Genomic DNA, 13795 nt, shown 5'->3' on the forward strand with positions numbered 1-13795 from the left:
TCTGGGCAAGCCCTTTCAAGAGTGATCAAGTCCACCGTGCCTCAGTGTAAGGGTCTGTCCATTTTTGAGAGCCGAGAATGAAGGCAAATGTTAATTAACAGACCCGATCAATACCCCATCAATCAGGTAAGACAATTTATGTTGAAATTTGCTACTGTAACAGCATGTTATTGATGAACTCCCAGCAGTATAAAGGAACACTGGCAACACAGTCTGACTTGCTTAAGACCTTCTTCACTGCTTTATTACAAAGTTGAAGAATGACAGTGAAGAACAGCATTAGGTCTGTATGTGGTCTGTGAACATTTATGAGGAAATAAAGAAATGTTTGTATTGGATGAAAATGCCAAACCAGACATAAAAGCTGAGCCACCAGCCTGCCAAGGGATCCTTGTCTCTGTGCCTGCCTCCAGACATGTTATTATTTACAGAGAATTATTATTCTCATGAAGTGAAATAAATAATTTCAGAAGCTTGCCATAAAAGGTCAGTTACTAGAAGTGTAATTAGTAATTCTTTGTTTAATCTTTGAGATCAAATACAGCCCAGCTGCACTGCTGGCTTTAACAGCCTAAGCTCCAACACCATGCAGCTACTATAAAGTCACTGCATGCTGTCAGCCAGCTTGCTGCCAATAGATTATCTCAAATATCTCTAGATAGAAAGTGCTCACCTGCTTTGTCAAGCACACATAGTTTAATTAAAGAGTTATTACCTATTTCTGTGACTTTGGCCTCAAGAATTGCCAGCATATGATGACACCTATACTCCTGAAATTACCCTTTCCCAAACTTTTGAAAGGCAGACATCCATCATGAGAATGGTATCAGTTGATGGGCCTTACAGTCCAGCATTCCAAGCTAAGCAAAAGGACCAACCAATGTGCAAATATCACACAGGCTCTTTCTGCACATTATTTCTGTCCTACAAGCCTTGGGTACCGAGGAAGTCTTACAGAGGCCTTGCTGGCAGTGTCTGGCACAGAACTCATTCATGGCACAGATCAGGTATTTCACACTTATGATCACCTTCTCCTGAGTCTGCTGGTCAACAGCAACACTTTGATGTGACTCAAACCTTGCTTGCAAAAGATGGCTTGTAACCACAGCAGGCAAAAGTGCCTCAGCATCTCCCCGTGGAAGCTGAGAACATGTACAGAACATGCAGCAAATCTGGTGCTTCCCCAAGCCCTTCCCTGTACACCACTGGAAGCACCTTTGTTGGAAACACAGCAATAAGCAAGCAGCAATCAAAAAAAGGTGCAAAGAATATTCCAAATGTTTATTATGTATTAAAAATACTGCAAATAAGCCATAGATTTTGTTTCACAGTAACCTAAACAACATTGTTCAAGAACTTGAGAAGTCAACAAAGAACAGTGCAGTTCCAACAGTGACAACAGTTACCTTAATGCCATGGCTCCCCCTTTCTCTGACAGCAATTCTTTCCTGCTTACAGCGGGAACAACACTGGTTATGGTTCAGTATCCTATTTACCTAGGAGAACTCCTTTTCACCTGTGCTATTCCCTTTTCTGGGAGATGCTATTTCTAGGAAATTTTCATCTTACACAGTTGAGGATCTGTCTGGTCCAGGCTGAGGTGGGCATGATGCCCTTGGCCTATTTCCAAGGTATCCATGTGCAGACTCCTTTACAAATTATCTGGATAAAGTTCAAAAATAAACTTGAAAAGAAGGGATTACTAGAAATCCTTTCCAAAAAGACAGAAAAACCAAAGAAGCTCCACGAGGAAGTGGTTTTTAAAAGACCATCTACAGAATTATGACACTTTTTCTTCACTCTCCTAGAGCAGGTCTCCTAGAAGGACCCTTTGCTACCAATGCCCCAGCCAGACACCTGGTGACAAAAATAGCAACAAGAATCAGGCACGAAGTCCTGAATATATAACAAGAGTTCAGGTCACTGTCAGCTGTGTGAAAACTTGGAAATGTTTATGCCATAGAAGCAATTCTGCTGATTTCATGGTGATTTTTCCCTCTTGTGTGTTTTGGAGTGTATTATTGCTGTTGTTGGCATGCTTGTTATATATGGAACACAACAGGTACAATTTTGGTCCTTCTCTTTCCTCAAATTTGTGATTATTTTTACAGAAAAATCCCTTATCAAAGACCAAATGAGATCTTTCCAAGGAAGACACAGCCTAATCATGTAAACAATCTAACAATATGATAAAAATATTATTGTACCCTCTTGAAATTAATCCCATCCTTCAGATGTCCCTTCTAAGAACTGATCTTCTGCACCAGCAGCTGAAGATGCTGGAAAAGAAGCCTGTGATCACAAATAATGAATCTCTTAGGCCTTAGCCCCAGGCAGTGCCACTTACCTCAGACCTTGTTAGTTCCTTGGTACAGATTAAGGTCTCACAGAAATACACTACAGCTCAGCTGACCCTTGGTAAAATGACCACACGTCTGAGTCCCAAACTGCAGAAGTTCACCACAGTGAACAGTTTAAGATAGTGTGTAGTTTTGTTTCTTAAACCAAAACATACTAGTAAAATCCTCAGTGAGTGCAGCAGTATGCTTTGGGTACAGGAACAGCTGTAGCTCTTCTGTGGGGTGTCTAGTGTCAGTGTGAAACACCTTCATGCCATTAAATATGTGCCCATGCTAATGAGGCTGTAGTGCCTTAGTTATACCACTACACTTAACAGTGGTACAACCTCATAGAAAAGATGAGCCCTTAAGAAACTCAACCCCCAACTAAACTTGTGTTTTCTTAAAACAAAATTTAGGGAAAAAAAAACCAAACAACAAAAGCTCCAGAAACACTACACGGAAAAGAAATGAGGAAATAAGCAGAACTGTCTCTATTATTAAAGTATTCTTATTCTCTTTGGAGGTATCAAATTGATTTTTAAAAGAGTAAAAAACAGGGCATAAAAAAGCTATTCTCCTTAACCCATTATTTGCCCAAGGAGCACCATTGCCTAAATGTTTTCATGTATTTTTTCTACTTTCACGAACAACCTTTCCAGATCATTCCTCAGGTCATCTATTGAGCTCTTCACAGACTCCAAGTTGTTCTCATTATTTTCAATTTTCACTGAATAGGCGACTAAACTATCCACTGCAGTTCTTATCATTTTCAAATCAGAATCGACCTGGCTAACAGAAGATCTCAGTTCATCTACGGAGCCTTCCATAGAAGAAAACTTTTCAAGGTAGCCTTGAGAAAGTGTTTCACCTGCCTGAAGATTTCCTTGATCCAACAAAGTACTAATTTGCTTCTGGACATCTTGGAGAGCACCAGTGGATGGCAAGTCACTGATGCTTCTCTTTAAGCTTTCCATGTCATTGTACAGCGAACTCTGTGCCTCACCAAGATTTTTCAGAACATCTGTGACTGAAGTTACATCTGTATTTGAGACTCCCTGAAGAGTGCTAATGCTTTGTTCTAGGGTATTGAGTTTATTCTCATACTCTGCCTCCTTAGAAAGGAAAGATTCCAACTTTTCACTGTTTTGAGCAGCAACAGACGCTAGAGACTCTAGGCTGTCTTCTATGTGCCTCAATCGAGACTCCAGTCCTTCACTGTTCTTCCCAAAAGTTTCTAATGCTTTTCTGAAGAGTTCATTATCTTCCCATTTGTTGAGGCTGGTTTTAACTTGCAGCAAATCTTCATCAAGTCTTTTAATGTCACTAGGGAGCTGCATAATAGAATCCTCAGCTCTCAGAACTTTCTCTTGTAAAGCTTTTAATGAAAGGTGTTCAGTGTCCGCAGCCTCTTTGAATTTTTCATGTTCTTGTTTGAGGTTGACTAACTCTTTCACTTCAGTGTACACATCAGACTCCATGGAGTCTATTGTACTCTTCAAGGTCTCTATGTCCTTTTCTTTCATTTTCATGGATGCTTGCATCTGATCAAAAGCATCTTTTAGCACCTTAATTTCATGTTTATACACATCTGCCTGTTCTAGTGAACCAACTTTTGTTTTCATATTGTTGATTTCATCTTGACTCCTCTGCTGGACTTCAGTGAATACAGCAATGTTATCATTGATTGACTTGGTCAGCTCTGTTAATCTCTCTTCCACTGTGTTTTCCAGAGATGTGAAGTCTCGTTCCCTTGCATCCTTCACCATGTGAATGCCATCAGACAAGTCTTTTAAAATTTCATTCTGCAGCTTCTGAAGCACTTCACTGATCCGGTTTATTTCACTCTCCCCTTGTTTAACAGCCTTCTCGCTCACCTCCTGCTTCTGCTGAACAATCTTCATCATGGATTCAAATTCTCCAAATGTGGTTTGAAGAGAACGTACCTAGGCCAGAAATACACACGGTTAATACAAGTAATTTCACCCTTTTTGTCCAAGATCCTTATAGCCCTTGTTACCAGATGAAATTATTACCTTGCAATCCTTCATGCTCCATACTTGAAGTGACTCAGTGGCATACAGATATGGGAGGCACAAAAAACCCAGCATCTTGAGCCTTACAGCTCTATAATACATATGCCTTCTCTTAAGGGCCCTTGGCCTCACTGACCCGCCACTCATGATCCAAGAAATCTGTGGCAGTGAAAAAGGAACCCATGTCTCCAGAGTCAGCATGCAGACCTCTGAAGCATCCCTACCTTATAGGATTCCTGGTTCTAAAGACCACAAATCTTCAAGAAAGAAGAAGAAAGGGGTGGGGGAGGAGGAGTGGGAACAAACCAAAAGAGTATCAGGCACCAGCTTTTGAATACAGAACAGCTGGGGTTAGATTTTATCAGGCAAGAATACCAAAGACCAATTCCTGACCATGAAAAAGAAGTTTTGCAGTAGATAAGAGAGACAAGAAAAATTAGAGGGAGAGGGGAGCTGGGATGCTCCAAGGAATGGAAGTAGTAATCATGACATTTGGCCACTCCTAGACACCAATGGAAACACAAGAAATTTTTTTTTGTTAACTATTTTTTAAGATTAGAAAGAATTAGGAAGTCTTTAACGTTCTAAATGGTTAGCAGCTTGTTCTTCCCACTCCTGCATACGCCCACACGCTCGCAGTGAGCATGTATGTACACACAGAGAACAAAAGCACAGCAGCTGCCAAGGGCCTGCCTTGATCTAGCTCAGGTTAACACAGAGTTCCTACCATGCATCAGGTACAGTATTAAACTTCTCAGTTACAAAAACTGTCTTTACAACTGGTTTTAGTAGCAGCCAGAGGGAAAAGATAAAGGGATGAGGGGCTGCCACATTCATTTACTCTCACAGTTAAAGGTAAGATCCAGGCTAGGGAAGCACGCATTGCTTAATTTTGAGGCCAAGCAGAGCACCAGTCTGCATCAGACTGTGGAGAAATCTTTTTGTGCATGTGTGGGTTGTACTTTCTTAAACTTAGTAAAGCTATGTAAGAACTCCCACTGGCTGCAAGAGGAATCCATCACACAGAAAATACCTCAAGGCTTTGGCAGGATGGCAAGTGCTGAGTAACGCACATTGCCTTGCCTCACACTACTCCCTGTGTCTGAAGGGTATATTAATCAGCCATGCCACATGGGCTGCCATGTTTACTGATTAGATACACAGCTGGAGGGGTGGTTTTATTCTATAAATAGAAAGAAGTATATTTTATATGGTTTTAGAGAGAAATACACAGAGCTGCCTTTTTTTCTTTTCAACTGAAGCAAGCTCCAGCAGTTCCCTGACTGACTCTGAACCTTGACATTATTTTCAAAAGACCTAACATACATCCTAATTAGAAATTAAGTTATTTCTGTGTATTTTTGCAAATCTCTGGCGAAATCTTCCTTAGTTTTCAAGAAAGTCTACACTGTGCAAGGATTGTACAGTTTGGCCATGAGACTTGCCCTTGTTTTGACAGATCCCTGCAGTTTGAAGAATACCCATTAAGATTACTTCTTTACTCCCTCCTCAGCAAAAAAGGTTTCTAATGCCTTTACATTCCCTACACTTGTATTCTCTAGTGCTCTCATAGGAATTAGAAATGAACTAAGGGGAAGGGGTGGAGAAGGTAATACTGCCATACACGTTGCAGCTGGGCATCAGTCATTTGACTGACTTACCAACCTCATTTTCATTATATCTTAGCTGTCATTCATTCTGATTATTTCACAGAGAGCAGAGAGCTTTTTCTGTATCACTATAAATGGAGGTCAGAAATCTAGTAGGGTAACACAGGAAAGTTCTCCTGCCCTTCCTATTACTGTGACACATTTCAACCAAATCACTGAATTCATATTTGCAAGTAACTATCTTTTTAGTCTAAGAAATCAGAAATAGCCAGAACTCTCCAGAGGGCTGGGTCTCTGTGACTTTATGGCTGACAGAGATGGATCCCACCTCACACAGTGGAAGTACTTTATACCTGACCTCTAGTGCATTCAGGCAATGTTCATGATGTAAGTTGAAGCTATTCCCCATCTGGGCCAGCCACTTGAAGATCAGAAAGATCTGATATCATAAAATGGACTAGGGTCTTCAAATTATACCAGCTTCTAATCTGATTTGTCCTAACCAAGAGCCACCAGGGCTCAAAGCAATACCCTTGCATAAGAGGGGTAAAAACTCACAGCTTCAAAGCAGTTGTCTGTGTGTGAACCTTCATGTGAGTTTGCTTTTTTGGCACATGGCTGGTAAGATTTAAAGCCATAGCCCCTGAAAGATTTAACAACACAAATAGTACATAAAAATGTATCTTCAGCCAATGACTACTGTTTTCTCTAACTGCTCATACTATCTTATGTTTAAACACCAAATGACTTTGGCCTCTCTGAGAATGGTACTATATTAAAGACTAAACTTCCACATCATTTCCTTTCTCCTTGATGTGTAAAGCAGATGAGTTTATATAATGCTTACTCCTGACAGAAGCTCTCTGCAGTCAGGTGAAGGGCAAAGCAACACAGTAGCCTGTGTTGATCCTACACGTTAGTAAAGCAATGAAATACAGCCTGCTCTCCTCTCCCTCAAGTACATTCCCGTGTCACCAAACCACAGCAACCGAAACTTCCAAGGGTTACATCAAAACCCTGTGATCTCTTTCCCCCACCTTTGACAGCCATCTGTTATACACAGGCAAGTAAGTTTCAGTTGTCTTTGAAACCAACTATTTATAAACTTCTGTTATATTCTCCTCACCTAGAATATATAACATATAATTTTCTGCAATGACATGGAGATGGGAAGCAACAAATTGTCCCCATTCCTTTGATTAGAAGGGCTTATACATTGCATGTAAATCTGAGTTCTACAGTCATGTATTGTAGTTTTACATCTTGTCATTGCAATTTCTTCCTTCTTACAGTCCACAAAAATGGCTTAAAAGCCAGTAGAAAGCAACAAACTTTTCTACTTCAAATCACCGTCCTGTCATTAATGAGTCAATCCCCCAGGATTTAAAATTAGCTTCAGACACAGCCCTATAGCCCTGAAGTTTACAACTTTTCTCCCCCACTGGCATGAATTTTCCTTTTCCTTCTTGCTGTATGGGACAGGAAACACCAAGATTGATGATATAATCTCCACAAGTACAGGCCACGGTGTTTCTGGAAGCACCACTGAACAGCCAGATATCTGCCAGTGCCTGTCCCCCACTGCCAGCCCAGGGCCAGGCTCTCGGGGAATATAGGGAATCTGAATGGTCTGCCATGCAGAAAGCAGTCAAGCTGAGACAAGAATTTCCTTTTCTTTGATCTGATTCAGTCATAACTTTGCAAACTGTCTTCCAACCGATTAACCTACTCCTGGGAAACTAGTTTAATTGTATGTTGATGATATGCAATCACAGATGCCATTTTTAAAGGTTTTAGGCACCCCAGGATGTATCCAAGTGGACACTGCTATTTGTGAAACTATAGCTGGGAGGCTAATAAGGGCCCGAGTGAAAAAAAGAATGAGGGAAATTAGCAGTTTTTTCACTTCACTAGAGCCACATCCTATGCCAGCAACTTCACAGCTTTTCCATGGTCCTGGACTGCCTTGGACACTGCGAGTCTCACTCCCTTGGCCAGAGACTGCAGCAGGAACGTGGGAGGCAGGGTACTGCAGCAGTGTTCCTGGCACAGCCTCTGTTGTTCGGTGAAGCTCACATGGGTTTTGTTTTCCAGGCTGTGGGGATGCTGAGGCAGGATCCTGCCCCATTCTGACAGCGCTGCCTCCCTTGGCGTGCACACCTGGCTACTCGGCAGGCAGCGACGAGCAGCTCCTTCGCCCCTCTAGCTTTACTCTTTGGGCCTGGGAGATACAGAATTACGGGCAGCAGGCTCCTCCGGAACGGCAGGTCCGCACCGCTGCCAACACCTAATGCAGCGTGCGGGCTGCATTCCATAAAATGGCTTCAGGCACAGGCCCTGGAAAAGCGAGCCTGGGGCTGCGGCCACCGCTGCGGGGTCCCGTCCCGCCCCGTCCCGCCCAGCTCTACGCTGCCTGGCAGGGATTTCTCGCTGCTCCGGGGCCACGTTTGCAGGCACGGGGAATACGGCGGCCCTGACTCCTTCTGCCCCTATCATGCCATGAAAGCATCTTTGAGGGAGCACGGAAGAGGGGAAGGCAACGGGACACGTTCTCTTCCCCCAAGCCAGGCCATGGGACAGCGGCACAGCTGCTTATCTAAGGGGCGAACCCCCGCTCCCCCGCCCCGCCGAGCAGCACCGAGCGCCCCGCCGGTGCCCAGCCCGCCCGCCCCGGCGGTGCCCGCGCTACCTTCTGCACCACGGCGTCCAGGGTGGCGGCCAGCTCCTGCCGCTGCCGGCCGGAGGCCTCCACCTCCCGGGCGCTCCGCCCGACCTCCTCCTGCAGCTGCAGCACGTACCAGCCGGCGGGCAGCGCGGCGCCCAGCACCACCGCGGCGCCCAGCAGCATCGCCCAGCCGCGGCGGGGGCCGGCGCCGGAGCGGCCCCCCCCGCCGGCCCTGCCGCCCCGGCCGTGCCCCGCCGCCGCCGACTTCTTGGCCGGCGGCTCCTCGGCGCCGCCGGGCTGCGCGCCCTTCTCGTTGGCGGTGGGCGGGCTGCCCCCCTTAGCGCCCCGGTGCTTGGCGGCCGACATGGCGGGACGCCGCCGCCGTCGTGCGCAGAGCGGGAGCAGCGGGAGCGGGCGAGAGAGAAAGGGAGGGAAGGAAGGAGGATGGAGGGAAGGCGGAGGCGCCAGCCCGGGCCGCGCCACGCTCGCCGCCCCGCCCCGGCCCCCGCCCCGGGGAGCCGCCACGCACACGGGGATGGGCTCCGTCCCTGCCGGGGGGCAGACGTGGCGCGCAGGGCCCGGCCCCATCCCCAGGGGACCAGTGGGACCGGGGAGCGGCGGGCGGGGCGCAGAGGGAGCCCCGGCACGGCCGCGGGATGACAGACCCCGTCCGGAGCCGGTGTGGGGGTCTGTCCGGAGCCGGTGTGGGGGCCTCGGAGCGGGGAGCGCTCGCCACCCCCGCAGACTCCGGCGGCGGGCGGCTCCCAACCCAGGCCGGCCCTTCTGACAGTTTCTGGCCCCGCGCGTAGTTTTGGTGGCAGAACGCGGCGGGATTCTGCCTCACGCAACTTGTGTTTTGCTTGGTTGTGATTTTGGCTGGAAAAACTGCAGCAAGCTCCGGAATGACTAAAGAAAGGCGTGGAGAGAAAGTTCTTTTCTCCGTCCGCAGCCCCTTTCTCCAGCCCGTTTCTAGTGCCTGCAGAGCAGGGACTTGGCGTCGGGCTGGTCCCCGGGGGCCCGACAGCTGCTGCCCTGGCTGGCAGGAGCGCTCCGAGCCCCCGGCGAGCCGCTCTCAGGGCTTTGTCCTGGAGAGACCGGGAGCTCCGCACGCAGAGCCTTTCCGCCCCGAGCGTGCTGCTTTCCCTCCGCACGCCGACACGAGCCCGCTGCCTTCATCTGCCCCACGGAGCGGGTCCCGGAACAGCGCAGGAAAGGAAAGGCTGAGCAGGCCTTCTTCTGTGCTGCCCGAATGTAGCTGTTTCACTATTTGATTACAGCAAGAAATTAAACCACGTTTTGTCTTGGAAGACATTTTATTTTCTTGGTCTTTCCTTTCATTACAATGTATTCTTCCTTTATATATATACATAAAAATAACTTTTGAGTGTGATGGAGAAATAGTGACTCATAAAGTGAGCAGGATCACAACCTCTGATGTCAGCCTGTCATATACAATTCTACCTCTGCTAAACCTTAGGATGAACTGAACTGTTTAGTCGATACATGATGTTCTAGTAACTACTAGAATGGGTGATAAGAGGAGAATTTATAATGAATTGTCTCAGGCATTTTTTTTTAAACACAATTCTGTCAAATGCACAGACCTTAGGGCATGTTGGAGTGACTGCAGGTTATGGGCACCACAACAGAACTTACTGCCCCTACCCTAACAAGTAACAAGAGAGCTTGCATGGGGTCAGGAGGTTGTCTCAAATATATCCCAGAGGTGGCTGAAGCTGGTATGAGGGGGCTTGCACTAAAGCAGGTGAGGAACCCCCAGAATAATCTGTCTTCCTCAATACAAGGAAGTAGAGATCTTGAGAGTAGAAATCTCCAGCAGCAAAGTGCCGTGAGAAAGCTACAACAGCAGTCTCCACCGTGAACATCTATCCACAGCCTTAGTTGCCTCCCACTTCATGAGAAGGGGATATGAGATTTCTATTTAGGAAGGCCCTAGAAAGGCTAGGATTTGTAGCAGTACCCCAAGACCCAGGATTTTAACTCTGTAGCCATTTATTTCAGTTTACTATAAGAACTATAAGCCATATGGACTTCATAAGAGAGAATAATCAAGAGGATCATCAGTTCTAATTATCAAAGGATGTAAATCTGTTTCAGGCAGCACAGGTAACTCACTATTTCTCTCACTTGGTAGTGACAAGGAAAATGTTAGCAATGTACTACTTAAAGATTTTTCTCACCATGGAACCAATTCAAGCTATTTCTGACCAAGAGTATCATTCTACAAATAGCTTTTTGTTGTATTTGACATCATGGGTCAAACTCTATTTCCTTTGTACAGAAAAACCATTTACTAGTGCTGAGGGGAGTGTGCATTAGGAATTAGTGGACCACCACTAGTGCTGAGGTGGTAAAGTTGCTAGAGACGGCAGGCTGGTATGGTTGGGGAAGCTACTGATGTGCTATTTTCTCTCAGAAGTGTCAATATGCTGCTTTGCCTTTGTGTGAATTTGAAGACAAATACTTCAGTGGGGAGAAGTAGCAAATCCGTTTGCTTCTCACAAGATTTACTTCTCCTTGGAATACAGGAAACTCCACAGAAGAACAAGCTGAGAAAGCATCCTTACACCTGCCTTGTAGTCTTTCTGTCTTGACCTTGAGCCTATTATCAAATCTGGGCCTGATGATCTCAACCCAGAGTCTTAACATCCATCTGTTAGCACTAAAGCCAGTCTGCCTGGCTTAGTTATTAGGATTAGGGAAAAATGTCTCGTGACTTTAAGTTATGTTCTCAATTTAGTTGCCATGGGCCCTGGCATAAACTATAGCATGCCTTGCCCTTTCCCTCTCCTCCCATGCTAACCATGAGTTAGCCACATACTGGGACATTTCTGACCCATGGGGCCAAATGCAGCAGCACATCTTATCCACTCAGTAGCTGCTTTGCTGTTTGCTGGACAAAGCAGAGCATTAATTGCAGGCTTTACTGTCTTTGCCAGTTTTGCTAGTAACAATAAGGAAGGTTACAAGCCAACTTGCTGCAACGAGTGAGCAGAAACTAGTCCTTCATTTCAATTAACGGTGCTTCTGTAGTAAAAGGCCAAGAGTTAAACTCGACTTGAGACACTAGTCAAAATTCCAAATGTGTACCTTTGTTGTGGTTTAACTCCATCCAGGAAATAAGCACCACAGCTGCTCTCTCTCACCTCACCTGTCCCCAGTGGGATGAGGGAGAGAATCAGAAGGGTAAAAGTGAGAAAACTTGTGGGTTGAGATAAAAGCAGTTTAATAATTAGGAAAAAAAATAAAGTAATATTAAATTGTAATAAAAATGAAAATAACAAAGAGGTAAATAAAAGCCAAGAAAGACAAGTGATGCAAATGAAAACAATTTCTCACCAGCAATGGACTAATGACCAGCCAGTCTCCAAGCTGTGCCCCTGCACCAACCTTCCCACAGTTTTATTGCTGACCATGACACCATATGGTATGGAACATCCCTCGGGTCAGTGGGGTCAGCTGCCCCGGCTGTGTCCTCTCCCAGCTTCTTGTGCACCTTTCTCCTGGCTGCTGGGATGGGGTGAGGGGCAGAAAAGGCCTTGACTCAGTGTAAGCACCACTCACCAGTACCTAAAGCATCCCTATGTTCTCAACACTGTTTTCAAAACAAATCCAAAACACAGCCCCTCGCCATCTACTAGGAAGAAAATTAACCCTATCCCAGCCAAATCCAGGATGTACATGCATGTGTTATATAAGACACAAGGACATTGATCTTGGTAATTGAGCAGAACAAATTCAAAGGCTGTACAATTATTTTTCTGGCTGACATTGGGGACACCAGAAAATGAGAAATTAGTGGCATTTCTCTAGAGAAAATCTCTCCAGTAGGTAATCTGCTTTAAAATCCATATAGTGGCCTATAGCTTCAGTGCCTCTGGATCAGGAAAGAATTAAAACCAAAAAGAAGGGGAAGTGCTGAGCATTGCAGTGTCTAACTTATTCTTGGCTTTTGGACCAGGTAGATTGGTAGATAGACAGATAAATAGAGCAAGCTATCACTTAAGAATGGGCTCCAAACCAGCTGGTGTGCTTGTGAGAGAAGGACACTGCTATAGCTGAAAAAAAAAAAAAAATTGTTTTAAAGCCATTCCTTTCTGGAATCCCATCCCTTAATCCATGATTTAGGTGGTATCCCTGAGATACTTATCCCCCTGAAGTTATCTTTCATATCAGTATTTAGAAGCTACTTCACTTGGTGAGGCTGATCCCTGTCCCTCCCAGTGCAAGCTAGGCCACTGAGCAGCACAGGTTTCCACAATTGCCAGACCACAGAAACACAAAATGGACCCTGAATCACTAGCCCTGGTGTTTTTGCATATACTCTTTGTGCAGTTTTAGCTGATTAATTAATAAAAGGCGCCAGCAGCCATCACAGCAAAAACTCATGTTTTCCCCAGGTTTCAGATGGTGTCTAAGCAAAAAATGGCTGTAAAAAATAATAATAAATTATGTCCTTGGAAGTCATAACAGTTCTGTACAAAGCAGCCCATTTGTGTACCATCACAGTCTTCTCCAAAGCCCTTTTGAGCCTCTTTCAGACTTGTCATTGCCATGTGACATGCACAAAGTGGGGCAAAGTAGTGCAAATAAAGTTATTTAAATCGTCGTCTTCTTTATGGAAGCTATCGGATTAGGCTGTTGGACTTAATCCCATTTAATGTCTCTGAAGGGCGGGCTGGCAGGTGCTCTGCATCGCTGTGAGCAAGCGCTCCCTCTCCAGCCGGGCACTTGGCACTTGTGCAGCCAAACTCCATTCCTTGCTTCGAGCCCTGGATTTTGTAGCAGAGGTTCATGGGGCATACAGTGGGCTTTGGTCTACCCGAATACAACCTATTCTGTGCAGCTCACCACGTGTGCTAAAGGTTTTCTGCAGGAAGGGGAGCTCTGTCTTCATGACGGGCAAGGATGGCGTTAGTGAGCTCTTGCCTCAGAGATACCTGCCGGTGTTTTGCCCTCCGTGCTTCCTGGAGTGAGGCAGTGGTGGCACGTAGCTCCTGTGACAGGAACCGGTGATGATCCTGACAGGTATTGCATGCCCGAGCAATAAGCAAGGCATTTATAATGATAGTGCTGCACTGCCCCGTGCTGCGTTCCTCAGTGGGCACTCAGCAGGCCTCCGGA

At 45.7% G+C, this 13795-nt stretch overlaps 1 protein-coding gene across 1 annotated transcript; it reads right to left on the reverse strand.

The window, feature by feature from the left end:
• Positions 1 to 1260: 1260 nt before the first annotated feature.
• On the reverse strand, positions 1261 to 9253 carry CKAP4 (cytoskeleton associated protein 4). Its single transcript, XM_056481969.1, has 2 exons — positions 8675 to 9253; positions 1261 to 4285 (listed from the first exon to the last, which is right to left on the reverse strand). Exons 1-2 carry the CDS (start codon positions 9236 to 9238, stop codon positions 2954 to 2956), a joined length of 1896 nt encoding a protein of 631 aa, XP_056337944.1. The 5' UTR covers positions 9239 to 9253; the 3' UTR covers positions 1261 to 2953.
• Between the last annotated feature and the right edge of the window lie 4542 nt (positions 9254 to 13795).

Source organism: Oenanthe melanoleuca, chromosome 1A (genome assembly GCF_029582105.1).
Source record: "Oenanthe melanoleuca isolate GR-GAL-2019-014 chromosome 1A, OMel1.0, whole genome shotgun sequence".
In the NCBI taxonomy this organism is placed as follows: domain Eukaryota; kingdom Metazoa; phylum Chordata; class Aves; order Passeriformes; family Muscicapidae; genus Oenanthe; species Oenanthe melanoleuca.